The sequence below is a fragment of the Desmodus rotundus genome, chromosome 3 (assembly GCF_022682495.2).
Source record: "Desmodus rotundus isolate HL8 chromosome 3, HLdesRot8A.1, whole genome shotgun sequence".
Lineage (NCBI taxonomy): Eukaryota > Metazoa > Chordata > Mammalia > Chiroptera > Phyllostomidae > Desmodus > Desmodus rotundus.
Genome location: NC_071389.1, coordinates 164,141,035 through 164,161,777, shown reverse-complemented (window position 1 = coordinate 164,161,777; position 20,743 = coordinate 164,141,035). Strand labels below are relative to the sequence as shown.

General features: G+C 39.6%; 1 protein-coding gene across 4 annotated transcripts in view; it reads right to left on the bottom strand.

Moving 5' to 3' along the window:
• DENND5B (DENN domain containing 5B) overlaps positions 1-20,743 on the bottom strand; it is a 160,833-nt gene that overhangs the window by 74,617 nt on the left and 65,473 nt on the right. For 2 of the 4 annotated variants that reach the window (XM_053921659.1, XM_053921661.1), the window contains exons 2-4: positions 18,738-18,803; positions 15,789-15,898; positions 6,419-7,085 (exon numbers count right to left, since the gene is read on the bottom strand). In XM_053921659.1, the coding sequence (XP_053777634.1) occupies positions 6,419-7,085; positions 15,789-15,898; positions 18,738-18,803 (843 nt within the window). The remainder of the gene's footprint in view (positions 1-6,418; positions 7,086-15,788; positions 15,899-18,737; positions 18,804-20,743) is intronic. The other 2 variants (XM_053921660.1, XM_053921662.1) reach the window with 1 other exon arrangement.

The window sequence follows — 20,743 nt, the reverse complement described above, 5'->3', positions numbered from 1 at the left end:
GCCAGTAGCCCTGGGGACAGAGGCACTATAAATGAGTCCTAACAGGAATAGACACTCACTCAGGATTCAGCTTTGCATCCTTGGTGGTAGATGCAATTGCTCAAAATACTACGAGGGGACTGAAACAGAAGATACTCTACCAATCTGGGCGAGGAAGTTACATTTCGTCAGAGGAAGGGACGCACTTTGCACTTCACAGTACATAGTATTCAACAGCGGGCAAAGAGATATCACATCAAATGGACAGAGCATGCTGCTCATCCTCAGAGTAATGGTTTAACAGAGAATTGAAACAGCCAGTTGAAACATTTGCTCTCTAAAGTGGGTGGAGATAAAGGCATGAAGGGCCGACTCCTATGCCTTCATGAGTAATGTTCACAACTCAACATGGAGGTGCTTAAGGGCGGCTCCCCACTAGATAGATTCCTCTGTTATTCCCGTACATCTGGGGAGAGGGCTTGGAGATGGATGCTGGTGTGACGACTAGAGTCTTTATTTTCCTCCCCATACTACCTCAACTTTCTCTTTCCACCCTGATGCAGGACCAGGACTACAAGTGCCAGAAAGCAGGGATGACTCCAAAGCAAGAAATGGTAACTCTACTTTTAAACCTTTACATCCCAATTCCTAAGGGCCTGACCGACCTGCCTTCACCCTGTCTGGCAAAATTGGAGTTAACAGTGAATACAGTTTTACTGCTAAGTGGTAAAAACAGCCCAGTAGTCCCGTACCCATGTAACCTCACCCTACATGAATGGTGATGAAATGAGGGGGTGGTATTTGCTAGACCAATATTGCTGCCTCCAATCTAAACCAACTGGCCAAACCTAATAACCCTTCCAAAGGTAAAAACGTTTGTTTGGGTGTACATAGAAAGAAGGTAGGATAGTAGCTGAGGGTAAAGGAATGAATAAATGAGTTATATAATAAGGTAAGTCCCACATTACATTAATACCTTGAAAGAGGCTCAGAGCAAGAAATGACATTATCTCTTAGCTCAGTATGCCAGATGCCTTGAAAGGGCAAAGCCATACATTGCTGGGACCATTCCTGCTTTTGGAACCTGACAAGGTCAACAGGAAACCTGCAAACCTCAGGGGCCTTGCCCTGGAAGACATTTTCATACAACAGGATGATGGAATGAACTAATTACTAATGACCAAATGAGACTAGTAATGTGCCAGCATCTTTTCACTGACAGGATTCTTTTGCTACGAGGATCCCTAGTCAAAGACCGGGGGTAGCCTGTGGTATAATAAAAAATATTTGGTCTTTGTCCCCAGTCAATGATGGAAAAGGCGGGGAGAAGGAAGAGAAATAGAAAAATTAAATAAACCACTAAGGACACTGAACTGTTACTAACATCTTCCCAACAAGTCCAGTTTACAGTCAAGTTTTCTCATGTGGTCATGGAACAAAGAATTCCAACCTTAAACAAACTGTTCTCTACGTTATCTTCCAGAGAAAAATGGGGCACTTTCTAACTCTTTCTGTGAAGTGAGAATGACCTTAATACCAAAAGCCAGACAAGATACTACAAGCAATGAAAATTACAAGCCGAATCGTTAAAAAACACAGATGCAAAAATTCTATTAAAAATATTAGAAATCAAGCATATATTGATAATGTAATAATACATTATTGCAGGACAATAAGGATGAAATGTAGATTTTTCACCTTACTAAATGATTAAAAAGAGAAAAACATGATCATCTTACTTTATATGTTGTATTTCAATAAAATAGAACATATAGTTATGATTTTTTAAGACTTTAAAGAAACTAGAAATAAAAGGAACTTCTTTAACTTGGTATGAGGCTACTTCCCAGAAACACTAAAAGCATTCTTTTTAAACTCAGGAAAAAGACAAAAATGCCTGCTGCTATGAATTTCATTCTATACCGCACTGCACAGCCCGGCATGATAAAGCAAGACAAAGAAATAACTGTGACAAAGATTGGAATAGAAGCAACAAAACTGTCACTATTGGCACATTATTATCTACTTTACTATTACAAAACTTTACTGACAGACATTAATGAAGATCCTTAGAAATGGGGGCACATATCATTTTCATGGAAGAGAAGACTCAATATTTTAAATGTTATTTGTCCCAAAATTGAACTCAATAAAAAGATGGTGAAGAGAACTGTCCTATCAGATACCACGACTTACTGGAAAGCTACAGTAATGAACACAGTGTGAGTTAGTACTGAGACAGAAAGACTGGCAGAACAAACTGAAAGCCTGGAAATGGGCCCTCCCGTGCAGGAACTTACACGTAGCCCAGAGCGGCACTGCAGATCAGAGGGAGGAGGGCCTGTCTACCCACTAACCAGCACTCACCAAACTAGTTATACACATCTCTAAAATATTAAATTTCGTGTCTTCCTCCCAACATAAACAAAGACCCATTTCTTATATACAGATTAAGGCCTTAAATACTAAAGGTAATTTTAAAAGATTTAGAAAAGAATATTTTTATGATCTCAGAATAGAGAAGTATTTCTTAAATACAATGAGGTTAAATCACGAATTTAAAAAATTGATAAACTGGAACTCATGAATATTAAAGAGTATTTTAATCCATGAAATGACCCCTGAGAGAAAATAAGGAGCCACAAATTGGAAAAAAAATGTTACACCTAAACTAACAAAGGATTAGTTTCTTGAATACATAACAAAAAAATCATTTAGAAAATGTCTTAATACTGTGATTCCATTATCACAAAATAAAGCTAATAGTATAAAAATATTGGCCAAAGCTGATCATATTCTGCTGCGTTTAAGAAACAGATCCCAGGAACCTACTTTCTGCCATCAAAATATGGAGCATGCCTTTACGGTTTATAAACTCCACAACCAATACGCTGTGGTCTTCAGCGGAGCATGATCGGCACCTTGTGAATAGAAGACTCCCAACTTTTTTGAGCAAATCTCAAGTAGCTGCTACTTTCTGACAAGGTTATTTCACGCACACCTTACTGAGGGAGGGGAAGGGAGAGGCGGGCAGTGCAGTGCGGGCTGTGGGTAGCTGCTCATTTCCATAGTGAAGAGTCAACCAGAGATGTTCCTGAGACTTTGATTATTGGTATCAAAAGTTAAGACACCGGTGTTTCAATTCTCCTACCTTTTATTCCTTCACTATTCCTTTGAAAAGAGGATCACATTCCAATCTTCCCTGCTTGGTCCAGGTATTTCCGGGGTCCAGAAGAAAGTGCTCTTTTCTGATTTGGGGTACCAGAAAAAAGCTTTTACCTCCTGGGTACATTCTCTAGCTAAAATTTCTAGCTAATTAACACAGCACAGTGACTGTGATGTACATGCTCTCTAAATAACAGACTGAATCTGTTTAAATGGGCTGTGACTAGAATTTCAAATCTGTCTAGAAGGACAATTTCCTCACTGAAATCCATCTACCTTGATTTACTTTGGGGTTTCATGGTAATTTTTCAGCACCTGCAATATTTCAGAATTTTACGGCATAGTTTTATCAGTGAACAAGAAATGAAGTATTAGATGTTATTAAAACCCCCTTAACACAGTCAGGGAGAATGAAGAAGGGCACCAGAGTACAAATCAACATAATGATTCTTTTATTTCATTCATTTAAATGAAATGTGTCGTCTCTAATGGGAGAGACACTGTCAACGTTAAAACTTGCATTTACAGAGCTTTCATTCTTTTACTCTATAATTACTTAGCGTCGTACCTTTATAATAGATGTGCAGTGTGAGTTCATAAAAATATTGAGACAGATCAGGAAAGGTTAAGTGCAGTGCCCAAGACAGCTGAAACAGTGGCTAAGTGCTCTGCGGAAACACTCATCCGAGCCCTACATTTAGCTCCACCACATTATGTAAGAGCGGTGTGATCTCGGACAGATTACTCAGCTTCCCTGAGCCTCAATTTCCTCCTCCATAAAACATCGATGCCCGTACTCACTCACTGTTGAAAGGATTAAAGGTAGGGATAAACCACCAAAATGTACAAGGCATTTTTATAGTATGATTCCTAACACAGGGTGATTGTAGTGAATAATTATAAAATTATTCTGAGACTTTTTTGTACAACACAAATATATATACGTACACACACACACACATTTCTATAATCTCAGGAATCACTCTTGTTCTTAAATTACCAAAAAAAAAAAAAAAAAAAGAAATTGAGTACAAAAACATGCTCATAAATAATCCTTCTTCACTTGAAACTGAAATAAACAGATACATATTAATCAACTATAACCGTTCAACAGGACCCCATACGCCAGATGTGACAAGGTAATTAGAGCAGAAAGACGAGCGCTCAGGACAGACCACAAGCAATGAGACACACAGTGCTCCTGAAAACAGAAAATGTGATAATGGAAGGCTTTTTCTTAAAGAAAAAAAGCATGACATTCAGTATAAGAGAACATTTATTAGGTTCTCAACCTTGAAATAAGGGTTAAACACAGTAATATGTTTGACCCTCATAATTCAAGATATGCATAATTCATAGAGGATTAGGTAGGACTAGTAAAACTAATAATTACAACAACACTGGATATCATGTTGTAGTCAGCCAATTATGCCCAGTGTATTTTGTACAGGTTTTCTTGTTTAGTCTTCACACTCAGTGATGAGAAGGAATTAAAAAACAAAAAAACAAAAAACCCTCTTATCCCTATAGACACGAACTGAAGATTATGGACCTTGTCCATGGTTCCCATCAGTAAGCGACAGAGCGGAGAGCTGAGTGCAGGATTGTTATGACTTCAAAAAACAACACTGTTTCCAGGCAGGACATCAGGACACTGACCTAAATGACCCTGCAGGTGCCTCGTGTATCTAGGAGCTAAAATCCTCTTCCCTGATGGGTGAACACAGCTGAGGGTGTTAAGCTCCAAGCCCCTGCCCCTTTCAGCAACTCTTCAGGCCTACCCACTTCAGAGAGGTAAGCAAGAAAGGAAGAAATAGAAAGGAGGAAAGTTAAATCTTTCAGATACAAAGGGGTGATCTGCAAGTAAGGACGAGCACTAAGAAAGTGAGAGCTCGAGGAAAGGACAGAACTCAGGTTGGCCATTAGAGAAGAACTTCCTCACAATAAGCACTGAGACACTGGAACTCATTATCCAAGAACATTATGTAGCATAACCCAGAGAAAACACAGCCTCGTGAAGCGCTGTCAACACACAAACAGTGTCAACACACACACAAGACGGGTAAGTACAAATATAGCCTACTTGGCTCAGTCTCACTCTTAGCTTAAAATAGAAAAGAAAAAATGAAAAGCGGTAAAATAAGCCCAAGAGCAGCAGTCAGGAAACCACAGTACAATTCTGCCAGCCTGAATTAAGCTAGCAAAATGCTAACCCAAATATTTGTGCCGCATTTCTCAGAGGACTCATCAATGCACAGGCACCATGTTATACTTTCCTTCAATTCCTTACCCATTAAGACACAACATTTATTTCCTCTGCAAAGCCATATTCATACTGGTAAAATGAAACCCAAATTTTGTTAATTTCTTAAGTGTGTGGTGGGAGAACTCTGAATGAAAAATAACATCAAGGTAACTTCCTTCTGGGGTTAAAAACAGAAGGAAAGAACCCCACACAGATCTGGTGAACTGCTAGAGAGAGCTGTATTTGCGTCATGGCGATACCCCTCCTCTCACCCACAGGCAAAGATGCAGGGTTGAGGGCCTCGGGACAGCCAGCGATGTTCAGCGGTGCGCCACAAGCCTTCTGCAAACGCGCACCTGCCTGACCATTTAGTCCGGGCCCCGACCTCTTCCCGTAGACCACCAAATAAAAAGATGCTGGCGGCCAACACAACAATGGCCGTGTGGTGTGAATAATCAAAATTGTACCTATTTGTTTTGTCAGATCAGCAAAAAATACCTATTTTTTTGGTGTGCCGCAGAGTTTTAGGAATTAGTTTGTGTGGTGCCATGAGGTGAAAAAGGTTGAAAATTGCTGCCTTAGGAGGCTGCAGGGTTCTAACAATTTCGTTTCCCCCTTTCAATGTCTGCTGAGTTTTGACATGAACCTTTTCTAATCTGTAAAAAATGAGGTCTACATGTTCCTGGTAGTAACAGGATCCTCTTTATTTTCATTATGAATAGAAATGTTTCTTTTAGGATAATTATGTATTATCAGGAAAAAGGGAGATTTTTCCATTAAAAAATAAAGACTCAAGTAAGCCAAGTTATTGCTTTTGTATTCTTTCCTGTTTTTCTCTACCAGCACTGCCACCCTAAAGAGATGTAATGTCTCAGCCTCTGGTCCCACCTACACCTGTTCCTTTTACACAAACCAGAAGGGACTTCCGACCATGAATAATTTGGTTCTAATAATATATCCCATGGAAACAGAGCAGTTGAGAGCTTAAGCACTTGTTTCTAGAAGACTTAAAATCTAGGGCAGACCTACCTTGTGAGTAGAGAAGGATCTGCATCTCTAAAAGAACACAGGTGAACACCTGCACCAGGTTCTCCAGTCCTAGGAGCTCGAAGGCCTCTCGAAGTGGGTAATCGGAGAGGGGGAGTTCACTGGGCCCAGGCCTCTGGCAGATGATGGGTTCGTAAACACCGTAAAACTTCAGCGATCTCCCTGGAGGTGGAAGGGGCACCTCATAGAGAATATTATGGATGTAGCTCTCCAGTGGCAAGGGTGGTGGCTGCTGTGAGGTAACTGCCTTGTAAAGCTGGATGAGGAATTTCTTGCAGGCCTGCATGAAGGGCAGTGGTGTGATCAAGCATATACTTTTGGAAACATACAGGGTGTCTCTGCTGATGTCATAGGAGTTGTATCGCTGGAGTTTCAAAAGGGAAGTTGTATCTCCCTCGTCGATGCTGCTCGCCAGCGAGTCCATGCTGCAGGAGGAGGAAGCGCAGACACTGCTGTAATGCTCCGCGTTGTGCATCTGGTAGAGCGTCTGCATGGCCGTGCAGATTTGCTTACTTGTAACTTCTTCATAAAAAGTGAGAACAAAACCGTAGGTGCGAGAACCATCTTCCCGAGTAATTATAAATGAGTGGAACTGGGGGTCTCTATTGTCAGTTTGTGTTCTGAAAGACAGCCCTTTCGGCATGCACAACTGTGGAGGAAGGGGAAAAGCATCAGAATGCAGTCCACCACGAATAACTTCACACCAGAAAAAATGTTTGTCAACCTCTATCCAAGCTTGTGACCTTCAGCAAGTCACCTGACTTCTCTGGCCACAGCTTCTTCATCTCCAACATTTGTGACATCAACGACTTGAAGACAACATATGCAAGGGCACTTGGCAAATACTTTAAGTACTATTTTTGGAGTTATGATGATGTTTCAAAAGAATAGGGAAATAGGGAAAGGCTTATTTGATAAATAGAAAAAAATTAAATACAAAATAATAAAAAGTTATTTTCTCTATTTTGAGCAATATGATACCTCTTCAACCTTGAAAAATAAGCTATAAGTAGAATGATTTTTGATTTACTAAAGCAGAAGGGTAGAAACCAGACATTTTAGGTTACTTTCAGTAGATTCAGGGGTGTTTAACCTTTTGGCATCTCTGGGCTACATGGAAAGAAGAGTCGTCCTGGGCCACACATTAAATACATTGTGACAAGTAATCACAAAAAAATCTCGATGTTCTAAGTAAATTTAGGATTTGGTGTTGGGCCACAGGTTGGACACCCCCACAAGATCTTGGGAACTGCCTAGGATTCAGTCAAATTTGGGAATAAAATTACTTGAGGAGTTAAGGATATTATATTTAAGATACTTAAAATGCATAAGAAATTAGAATTGATTCTTTGAGACTCTTCTAAAAATAGCTTAAAAGAAATAAAACAAATTCCAGAAAATTTGAAATATACTAAGGAAAACAAAATTTGTAATTCGACTACCCTAACATAGGAGGTTCTCCCAAATCCATCCCCACATTACCAAGAAAGCACTTTACATTTTACCTTAAAAGTTACACACACTTTAGTCAAACTGTCAACAAACACTAACTAATTGCTTCTATGAGCTAGGCCCTTGATGGCGATACAAGCTGAGACAGACAGACATGGTCCTCCACCCTTTGGAGCTTCCATTCCAGTAAGAATGACAGATGATTAAAAGATCATAAACTATAAAGTACTGGAAATACTATAATAGAGTAAATACAGGCTGTTATAAGAAAAACACAGTGTAAAAACATAAATGAGAAAAGGTGAGCTACCAGGGAAAAAATGAAGAAAATCCAAGCAGCACCCTGAGCGTAATAGTGATGAAGAGAGGCAGAGAGGACTACACGCGTGAGAGCCCAGGGGACAGAACACAGGGCTGGAGGAAGTGAGACTCATCGAGGGTGGGGACTGGATTGGGGACAGGATGTAAGGTGGAGGGAGGTGAGAGAGAATGCAGAAGAAATAACTAGGGGTGTGGTCATGAAGGGCCTCGGTGAGTCATGTTAGAAGTCTAATAAGGAGGACAATGGGAAGCCTCCGGAGGGTTTTTGGCAGGAGAGGGACAGAATCAGGCTTGCCTTTTAGCTTATCAACCTTCCTGCACTCAAGGGCAGTGGTCTTCAAAGGGGTCCCAAGGGGGCATCAAGAATGCCTCAGGGCCTTGGGGTCATCTTTGACTTCTCTTTTTCTCCCTCATCCCATTACCCAATCCATCAACAAAGACCATCCGTTCCACCTTCAAAGATATATTCAGAAACAAATGACTTCATTCCACCTTCATTCCTACCTCTCTAATCTAAGTCACACTCCTGTCTTGCCTGAGAAGTACTTAACATACTGCTAAGCACTCTCCTGCTTTTGCCTTTGTTCCCCCTAATCTATTCCTCTTACATAGCCAAAGTGATCCTTAAAAAATATAAGTTAGATCTTGTCACTCTTCTCGAAATCCTCCAATGGCCTCTCATCTCCCTAAAAGCTGAAACCACTCTTGCTCCATGCTGAACTCAGACCTGTTGCGCATAGTGCACAACAAATACTGTTTGTTGAATGAATGAATGAATGAATGAATGAACGAACAAAGAAAACAAACAAAAATAAAAGCTGGGCGTTACAGGATCAGACTAAATTCATCTCTTGATTCAGTCTGTAGTTCTCCTTTTACATCAAGTGGGCAATAAAGAAACAATGACCTCCCAAGTCAACATGAAGATTAAATTTAATTGATAGGCTTTCCTGATACCACAGACCACAAAATAACAGCTTGAACTGTTTTTGAACAGCTGCCAAATATTCCCTTAAGGGTTTGTAGCTTTCTTGAGCATGCACTCAAACATTTACAGGGAAACCTTGCCAAAAGTTGTGTTCGAAGTAAAGAATGAATGACTTCCTAGACCACAGACAACAGATGTAAGAATTCTTAAATTCTCTCTCTACAAGTCAAAAAAAAAGTAAAAATTGTACTTCTAATCTGAGAACCATGGACTAGAAAATTGCTTTTTCATTTTTATAAGTAAGAATTGTTCGATTCATCACCAGGTTTACTTTTTAGAAAACCTACGGCATTCAACAATCTCATCACCCCTACTACTGCCACTCACTACCGACACCCACCCTGGCCTCCCCATGCTACTCTCTCACAACAAACAACGAAAACTCTGGAGTTACTAACGTGGACCAGGTCGCCACTGGTAATCAGATGACTTCAGACAAAGGGGGCTCACAATGCTGTGTACGTGTTCTGTCTGAGTGACCTTAGACTGTCCTTAAGTGTCTCTCTGGACTCTTTCAGGAAGCTTGGCTAAAACTTTAATAATTCCTTTTTCGATTTTTTCTACTATTCTGACTCCTATGCCCTCTCTCATCACACAAATAGAAGAGAAATTACTCAGAAAACTCTCAAAGAGTTGGTCAGTGTGCCTTCCTTCCTTCTCTTCTCTCCTTTCTTCCTTTAATAAACATTTGTTTTAGACCATGTATTGCATTAGATCTTGGTAATGCAGAGACACATATGAAAATAATATTTACTTCAGGGAGCTCACAGTCTAATAGGAAAGACAGACATACAGGGTGGGGCAAAAGTAGGTTTACAGTTGTGAGTACATGAAACAGAGTTTATTCTTGTACTATCATTTACTGATTGCTGTGTTATTTTCCACACAAACAACTGTAACCCTACTTTTGCCCCACGCTGTAAAAACCAACGGTTACAAAACGATGTGCCACTACGGGGTGTTTAAGACGTTATAGAAATAGGGGAGAGGGGGCACCTCACTACCGCTGAAGAGATGGTTCTGCAGTGGAGGCAACACCTGACTAGACAAGGACGGGGAAGGAAAGTGCTGCAGTACTGCACACAGGTAAACAACCCTTCACTTACTCAATGGTCGAACCTCTACTATATGCAAAGCCAGGGATACAGCCGTGAATTGCTGCCCCAGTGGGGCCTACATTATAGTAGGAGACACAGAGTGGACAACTAAGTGCATAATTAACTAAGTACAATTGTGATAAATGCTACAGATGGTACGAGGTGCTAAGAGAACCTAAAGGAACCTGACTGAATGTTGAAAGGGTGGTGGCAGGTGGTGGTCAGGACTGGCTTTTTTGAGGAAATCATGTTTACAATGAAACCTGAAGGATCAATAAGAAGAATTTACTATGTGAAGAAGAGCCTTTCAGGAGAAGCGACAGCACAGGCAAAAGCTACAGTGTGAGGAGTGGAAAGGACAGGAGCAGGAGGCCAGCCGGCCAGTTTCTGTAGAAGCCCGCTGAGAGCGCGCGCGGTCTGGAGCATGGTGGGTGTGCAGGAATGGAGAGAAGTAGATCGATAACTGACTGTGTGGGGGGAGGGTGAGAAAGCAAGAACTTTCATGGATGACCTACAGTTGTGACTCGGGCAACCAGACAGATGGTTGCACTGACCGCGGTTAGCGGGAAGACTGCGAACTCAGTTTGGACATGCTGAGTCTGAGATGCCAGTGTGATGTTCTAGCTGCAATGTTCAGAAACCAAGTGAGCTTCCCCAGTAGTGACTGGACTAGAACCCCATTCCTAGGAGTTTACTGTGAGACATAAACTGGGGTCAAAAATCAGTGCTTACTCTCATTCTAATGTCAAGCCTAAAAACACAACTAAGGATTATCCATTTCGAATTCCTGCCAAATCTGCAGTACATATAGCGCCCTTTTCCTTTGAATCTTGCACGATGGGCCTCTGAATAGGCTTTCTCCAGCCAATACTTTACCCTTTACTCATCATTCCATTGCACCCTTCTTCGTGATCAAAGTAGAAAGTAAATTGTAAACTTACAGCTTTATAGATTGTAAAGAGCTGTATAATAGTTATTGCTCTTTTAATTCCTGGAAATATCACATATCAGATATTTCATTTAGGACAGATATATAAAACAATCCTTGCTTAAAAGGTACGGCACACATTTTCTTCCTGACAACTCCCAGGTTTACTACATTCCTAAGGATAAGATTATCTACCAGAACATTACCTAAACAGCCATGGACGCCAAGGTACATTCTCAAAGAGGCCTGAAATGGGGGCCGAGGCAGGGAAACTTCAGCTCCATTTGCAGTGTTTTGTTTCATTTGGGAGGAAAGGTACAGACCTGAAGCAATTTGTCAATGTTGACATATGTTAGTTCTAGGTGGGTATAAGACTGTTTGTTGTATTGTTCTCTGTTTTATAATACTTCCATTTTTTTGCCATAAAAAAACTCTGAATCAGTAACCAAGAGATATAAAAAGCAATTAATTCAGAAGTAATTTTACCTGTCACTTTTATCTATTTTCTATTATATCTGCATTGCACTCATACACGTGGAATTTTTTTACTTAATAAAGTTCACTGCTTTGGGTACTTTTTCTGTGTGAAATTAATGACTCTTATTTCAAAGCACCACTTTTGCTTTTTAGAGGAATGACTGATATTACAGAAGGTGGTGACTCGCTGGAGTCAGGTTTTGCTAACGGCAAGAACAAAGCTTTATACCTTTAGGTGGGAATAAATTATAGCTTCATACAAATGCACTTACAATAAATCAAAGAGGAAATTAAAGGCGGTAAATCTATGACCCAAATGAAGACTAACTGAATGGCATGCTTTTCAGAGATTTTCAAGGAGTGCCAGAAAATCCTTTCAGATTTGCAGCAATGAACAAAATGCTGTGCCATGCTTGACCATCAAAACACATGCCTGTGTGTGAGGCAAGGGGTAAAGAAAACATCAAAGACAGAGCAAGAAAACGGAAACTAACTTTAAAAAGGCATGTTCTGCAGATGGAGGCAAAAGCTATCACAAATATCAGGCTTTTTTAATCCATCCAGATGATTAAAAGAAAGAAAACACATGAAGTGTGGTGTTTGGTTCCAAATGTCTGTGGGTTCGCATTACTGTCAGACCCTCGTTTTGGACGCCGTTCTGATTTCTCACAGAACGATTTATACTTCGAAGTATCTTACTAATTTAAGAGGAGTAAGTGTTAAAATCTACTTACATTCTCACCCATTTTTCCACTGCTTCATTTTGACACTATTTTCTTTAATAGTTTTCCTTTAATTTGCTGTGTTAAGCAGCTAATAAATTATTTTTTTGTCTCTGCTATTTGTTGACTATTTTAGTCAGAAACTTGTCTGTGATTTTCCAAGTCTCATGAATGTAACAGTTGTGTTCTACTTAATACCTGTAGTTTTGCCTTCAAAGATGAGGCGAGGCTCCACAGTATTAACTTTCAGCAAAATGGCATCTCTGATTACTTTGGTATTGGGAGACAGTTTAGAGAAATAACTATTGTGAGCTCTGCAATGAATCAAAGTCAAAGTGCCAAGTGGCTTAGGCATCTCTCCTTAGAAGAGTTAGCATGCTATTTCCTCGCTGGTGCACGGGTTTGCTGTGGTATAGAAACACCAGTGGGTCAAGATGGAGGTGTAGGTACACACGGCACACCTTCTCACACAACCACAGCAAAAATTACAGCTAACTACTATCACACACAATCATCAGGAAATCCATCTGTATGTAAGTCCAACAACCAAGGAATTAAAGTAGTCACATTCATCAGGATGGGCAGGGGGGGCAGAGACATGGAGACATAACGGGTGCCCCCTCACCCACGTGTGGTGAGTAAGAATCACGAGGGACACCTTGGGAGCAAGGGATCCAGCCCGGGGTTCCAGTTCCAGGAAGATAAGTCCCCATAATTTCTGGCTGTAAAATCCAGTGTGGAGGTGGGGCAGCAGAAGAAACCGCAGGATTCTCAGGTGTCTCCTCTTAAAGGTCCCACAATGGACTTAAGACTTCTGCAGACTAATTCCTTCTGGGCTCCAGCACCAGGGCAGCAGCTGGAAGGACACCAGTGACACACGGGGAGAAACTGAAATGTCTGGCACCAGGGCGAGTGCTGGGGGACAGCTTCCTCCCAGACAAAACTCCAGCAGCTAGGCAGCGGCCACTGCTCCTTTTCTGAGCCCTCCCCACACAGAGCCACAGAGTGGCAACACCGTATCTGAGACTCCATCAACCTGGTTCACACGGGTTGCCCCACCCAGGGAATTACCTAAGGCTCTGCCCCATCCAACTAGGGGGGTGTGCTTTTCTACAATAGGCCAAGCTACTAAGACATGGAGTCAAAGCAGCCCTACCTAACACTTAGAAACAAACACAGGGAAGCTGCCAAAATGAGGAGACAAAGAAATATGGCCCAAATAAAAGAACAGAATAAAACTCCAGAAAAAGAACTAAACAAAGTAGAGATAAGCAATCTGTCAGATACAGAGTTCAAAACACTGGTTATTAGGTTCCTAGTCCAGGAACTCACTGCGTAGGGTAATTCAATGGCATAAAAAGACCCAGGCAGAAATGAAGGTTACACTGAGTGAAATAAAGAAAAATTCACAGGGAATCAACAGTAGAGTGGATGAAGCCAAGAATCGACTCAATGATTTGGAACATAGAGAAGAAAAAAACATTCGATCAGAACAGCAAGAAGAAAAAAAGAAGATAGGCAAAGGAGCCTCTGCACCAACTTCAAATGTATCAACATTTTAATCATCAGGGTGCCAGAAGAAGAGAGTCCAAAAAATTGGAAATCTATTTGAAAAAATAATGAAAGAAAAGATCCCTAATTTGGTGAAGGAAATAGACATACAAGTCTAGGAAGGACAGAGAGTCCCAAACAAGACAGACACAAAGAGGATCACACCAAGACACACCATAATTAAAATGCCAAAGGTTAAGATAAACGGAGAATCTTAAAAGCAGCAAGAGAAAAGCAGAGAGTTACCTACAAAGGAGTTCCCATAAGGCTGTCAGCTGATTTCTCTAAAGAAACTTTGCAGGTTACAAGGGACTGGCAAAAAGTATTCAAAGAGATGAAAAACAAGGACCTACAACCTAGATTACTCTATCCAGCAAAGCTATCAATTGGAATGGAAGGGCAGGTAAAGTGCTTCCCAGATATGGTATGGCTAAAGGAGTTCATCATCACCAAGCCATTATTATATGAAATGTTAAAGGGACTTACTTAAGAAAAAGAAGATCAAAACTAAGAACATTAAAATGGCGATAAATTCACAATTATCAACAATTGAATCTAAAAACCAAACTAAACAAATAAGCAGAATAGAAACAGAATCACAGATATGGAGATCATTTGCAGGGTTATCAGTTGGGAAGGGGAAGGGGAGGACGGGGCGGGGGGGGGGAAGGTACAGGGATTAAGAAGTACAAATGGGTAGTTACAGAGTAGACAGGGGGATGTTAAGAACAGTGCATAAAATGAAGTAGCCAAGGAGTTTACATGCATGATCCACAGACATGAACTAATGGAGGGGAGTGTTGGAGGGAAGGGGGGTACTGGGTGGAGGGGGGACAAAAGGGGAAAAATTGGGACAACTATAATAGCATAATCAATTATATGTATTTTTTAAAAAAGAAATACCAAAAAGGTCCAATGTTATCCATATCATTTTGGTGCAAATCAAAAGTTTTCTTTGGGGGAAGACAGCATGCCGGTAGGCCAAAAAGTGAGCTAGAGGGGGAAAAGGCCTGAATTTAACCTGTGAGACTCCCTGCACAACTTTGGGCAAGTAACTTAACCTCTATAAAGTGAGTGAGGAGTCTTCACTGGGTACATGTGAGCACGTATGTGAATGTAACATACACGAAGCATCTATTAGGCATCTATACTGATCAGTGTCTTAGTCCAACTTTAATTGTTTCTGTACTGATATTCCTGATGTCTAATTTGCTCACTTTGGGGCCCCTTATTTTTATAATCATAGAGTTCATTAGGTCCAAAATATTATCCAGGTTTCTAAACAGGACCCTCCCTAAATGATCTGAAAACATGACCTACTTATGCCCAATAATCTCTAAAGGACTTAACGATCAGCACTGGCAATTCATTACATTAATTCAAATTTCTTATAAACAAATTCTTCCTTTCCCTATTTGTGACTATGATAAATTATACGCCCATCATATAACATTCCTTGAAATATGAAAACTGTAATCATACTCCTTCCATCAGGACTCTTTCCAGGAAAACAAAGTAGTATCACTGGTCATCAAAACCATCTATGTATTAATTAATATAAACTCACAACGCAGCTTAATAGTAGGAAAGGAAATGAGCTTAGAGGGTGTGTTGTATATGCTTATTTGCCATGGGGGCCGTAGGAAGTTACTAAAACTCTCTTGAGTTTCAGCTTTTACATCTGTAAATGAGGATATTCTTGTATAAAACTATAAAGTATTAAATTAAATGAAATAATGTAGGAAACTCAAAATAGTCACTATTATCAACTTAACAAAATAAAAAGAAGACTAAGGAGGAAAAGAAAAACACGTACCATGTTCACTGCATCTTGATCAAAAGGGTTCCATTCTATATTCTGAGGATAGTGGGCCAAAACCTTGGATTTGAATGTTCTTCTCAAAGGACTCTGGTCAAAATTTTCACCTGTAACAAACAATCAACAATTAATTAATATCTAGAATTTTTTCAAAAGCATGTCATAGTTTATTTTTATTTTGTAGCTGCATTAATTGATAATGTTGAAATCTAATTCAGCTTCTACCTCCAACAGTCTGCACTGTCAAACTTTCAACAGACGACAGAAAAAGAACTTTTAATAAGAGGTCTCCATCTAAGATTTTAGAATTTGAACTTTACCTGGCTGGACAACTAATACTAAATATCAGATATGATAAAATAATCCTTGCTGTAACCTCATTTTATTGTCCTCACTCCGATATGTGGTGATAAAAATATCTACTTGGGAACATTTACTGCATTAAAGAAACATCCTGAATTAAGCTGATCACCTCTTATGATCCCAAACTTTGTACATGGTACAATGCTCAAAGGAGGCAATGGGCTTAAATTTCCCCAGAATTCTCTGATAAATGTGACTGCATCTCCAAGCTTTTACCAGTAATAGAATTACCAGAATGGGAAACATCATTACTGAGTTGTCTAGTTTAGTAGACAAAACACATTAAACACACGAAACTCTGAAAAGAAACAATTTTTCCAAGCCAAATTGATAACCTTCCAAAAATGTGGAAAGAAGAGTAGGCTACACTTTATTATATATAAGAAAACTGAGTAATAGCTGTCAGCTCACTTCTTTATCTCCTTGACCAAATTAACTCTCATGAGACCTGTTACCTACAAAAGCTTTAGTTTCATAAAATATTTTAATGTGGATGGATCTTAAATTCTCAATGCCAAAAAGGTGAGGTTGAGGAATTAGAAGACCTTGGAGCAACATTATTCTGTCTACTGTATTTTTTGTATTTTTTAGGCTTACTTTTTAAGCGGCAAACATGACCTGTTATATCAAAAGATAAAACTACCATTTACCAGTATTTATTTGTACAAGTAAAAATATCTTAAAGCAATTTAGGAGTCACATTTGGACATACAGTCAGACTCAGTGTCCATTTTCTGGTAAAAATACAAAAAGATGAATATTAAAACATCTTTTAAGTGCAAAACTTAACAGATCACAGAAGGAGGGAAAAAAAATCACATTCTAAAGTCTCGCTAGAATCTGCAATATAAAATACACAGGAAATAGATTTGCTGCAAGTAACCTACTGTTTCTAATTGAAGTCCTTGGCTAATGATCATTTTCCTTTGGGTTCCTCTTACTTGTTTAGGCAAGCACTTCATCTCTGTATCTTTCTACCCCATATTTCCATCTTCTGAGAGAGAGAGAACTTTCACTTCTAGAAGAAAAATGCCAAAGGCATCCCTAGAGAATGTTCACCATTTTTTGCACAATGCTTCTCAGGTGTGTAAACATCAAAAGTCAATGGAATACTGTCAAGGTGACCGTGAATTAATGAGTCTGAAGAAAAGAGTCAGGGTTCGGAATGGTTCATTTCAAGAAGGGTGAATGACATCTTTAAGCTAATCCTGGATTCTCATGCAAACCATAAGATTTTTAGATCGGTCACTCTTCATTAGAAAGAAAATGTTTACTTTTTACTTCACTTCAAGTCAGAGAAAGAAGTTAAAAAAAGCTCCCTCCTGGTTCTAAAGGTCCATCTGCTGACCGTGCTAGGACACAGCAACCGGATATCCTCAGAAAATATACAGCCACCAAGAAACCCCGTCACCCACCCTCAAACACCCAAAATGCTTATTTTTATTATCCAGAAATGTAAATAAAATATGAAACACTGTGGGGCAGAAGAAACAGCACATATACAGCATGTAACTCCTGGAAACACTTACCTTTTAATGAATTCCTGCCTGAGTTCGGTTAAAATAGTAACAGTACCTTCATTCACATATCAAGTTATTAATGGGACAGGAGATAAATCAGAAAATTCATGACAATGTCATTTTCAATATAATTGTTCTCTTAACTAAGGAACACCATAGCCTCTTGAGGCCCAATTAATCACCAGAAGAGCGAGAAAGAAAACCACCTCCAGGGAGAAAAAAAATTTCACAAAAAGCAAACCCGAAAAAGCCCATGACACAGAAACACAAATCTAACAAAAGAAAAACAGAACCACCACCACTTCTTAGTAGACTGCTAAAAAAGGGGGCGGAGGGCAGGGAGCAATAGGAAAGATCATTGCTATATACACAGCTGTCTTGGCAAATATTATTTCGAAGGAAATTAGGGGAAAAAACAACCATGTAGAGATTCCAGTAACACCGTTAGGGATTTAAAAATGCGTGGGTGCAGCTATTCCTACTAGTACATGCCAGATGAGAAGATCTCGGACATGCCTTTTGGAGATGCGAGATGGGCCAACAACCTTATCTTCTCATGTTGAGCCCATGTTTCATAAACCTCTAACTTAGACTAGGACTTAGCAGGAGAAGTAAATCAGTCTAAGAATTTGGATTCCCAGGAATTGGAAATTATATATAAGCATCCGTTACTTCACTTAAAATCCACCTTTCAAACATTATCGTGAGAAGAACAAGGATTATAAATTTGTGCAAATATTTATAACTACACTACAACTACACTAGAGTTAATTTCAAGTAATATTGTCAAGTAACCTCCCATTAAATCTAAGCTGCAATGAAGTCTTGCCTTCTAAGAAAATAGGACATATCTGCCAAGAGAGCTTAAAGGAATACTCATGAATAATTTTTTTCAAGGCTCAAAGCAAATGCTGTCTTTAGGAAAATTAAAATGCATATGAGAGAACAGAAATACAAAACAATACCTATGTTTTGCCTGAGCAAAACTGAATAAAGAAACAATTATGATGGGCTTGGGTGAACTCAAATAATGATTTCTAACACCTCAACTTTTTATTGTTACCTGAGGTCGTATTTGCAGCACCTTGGCTCTGGCCATGACGATCTGCTTCTAGCCATTGGTACAAAACTACATGATGTAACAGAAACAAAAAAGCTTTATGAACAAATAAACAAACAAAAAGCAAAAAATTGACTTTGAAGAATGGAAAATGAGAATAAAAAGTTAAACAAAAGCAATTAAACATGAGACATTACCATCACTGGAATGTGACTTAACACCAATAGCAGGCAGCTTACAAGCTATTAGTAATAAGAAAGCAAAGAGAATGGGTTATTGTATTTTATTGTAGTAAGTGAAGTGTCATTTAAACATTGCAACAGTTATTTAATGGGGGCAAAGCACACACACTCTTAATGCTAATTTGAAGAGAAATATCAGAAGAAAGCTAAAGTTTCTGTAGTCAGATATAATACAATGATAGTAAGACTAAATTAAACAATTATATCCCAACCTATCAGAATGGCTGAAGTCCAGAAAAACTGACTCCCTGGTAAGTACGCAAGTGACAGAACTCTCATCAATTGCTGGCGGAAATGCAAAACAGTACAAGTACTTTGGAAAACAGTTTGGCAATTACTTACAAGGCTAAACATAGTCTCATCATATGATTTTTATAGCCCCAGTACAATCTGGAGAAAAACATCAGACAGATTCCAAGAGGAGGAATCTACAATGCACCTCATGAATACTTGCCGAAATTGTCATGGTCATCAACAACAAGGGAAGTTTGGGAAATTGTCACATCCAAGAGGAGCCTAAGGAGACATGACAACCGACTGCATGTAAGTGGTATATTGGGCAGGATCCTCCAACAGAGAAAGGACATAAAATAAACAAGAAGGAAATCTGAATAGAGTACAGACTTTAGTTAACAAAAATGTATCAGAAATCATCCATTCATTGTGGTATGTATCAGACTACTGGAAGATGTTAATGATGAGGAAAACTACAGGTGTGGATAGCGCTCGGTGATACGGGAACACTATTATTTTCTCTATGTTTCTGTCAATCTAAGACTGCTCTAAAAATTACGTTCCAATATTATAAATAGTCTACCTTTTGTAAATTACTATGCAAGCATAAGCTGAAGTTTGCTCTATATCAAGACTCTACTTAATTAACTATACTCAAGCATTATGTTTTAAAAGTCGTTATTTATTTTTAGAGAGAGGAGAAGAGAGGGAGAAAAAGCGGGAGAGAAGTTGGTTGCCTCTTGCCTGTCCCCAATTGGGAGCCTGGTTTATAACCCAGGCATGTGTCCTGACTGGGAATCGAACCAATGACCTTTTGGTTCGCAGGCTGGCGCTCAACCCACTGAGACACAACATCCAGGGCTATCCACTTAAGCATCGTTAACTAAGAAGCGTCGACTTTTGGAGGAAAGTTTACTACAGTGAAGACCCAGGCTATTAAAAAATGTACACCAGAGCTCTGTAGCTTAGCAGCATTGATGAGTGATAAAACTTCTGGATGTCTTTTATGCGTTTCGTAAATATCTACAACTTTTAGACATCTTTAATGAGATGTCAGCCCTGGCTAGTGCAGCTCAGTGGATTGAGCACTGGTCTGCGCATCGAAGACTTGCTGACTGCATTCCCTGTCAGGGCACATGCCTGGGTTGCAGGCGACGGCCCGGTTGGGGGTGTGTGAGAGGCAACTGATCAATGCATCTCTTGCATGTTTCTCTCCCTCTCTTCCTCACTCCCTTCCCCTCTCTCTAAAAGTAAATTAAAAAAATATATTTAAAAAAGAGAGCTGTCAGAGTCTCCTTTAAAGAGTCAAATAACAATAATGCAGGGTCTTAATGGCCAAGGAAAGTTGCCTATAGAACTCTTGAACTGATGGAATAAAGAAACTGATTCATTATAAATGACTAAAAGCACCTTGAAATCACCAAGTAAGTTATTTGGACCTTTAGGGACAGCCAGGTCTGTGCACTGACATCCATCATCAGGGACAGAGGCCCGAAGCAGACCCCTGAACAGCCGCCACACATGCAGTGTGTA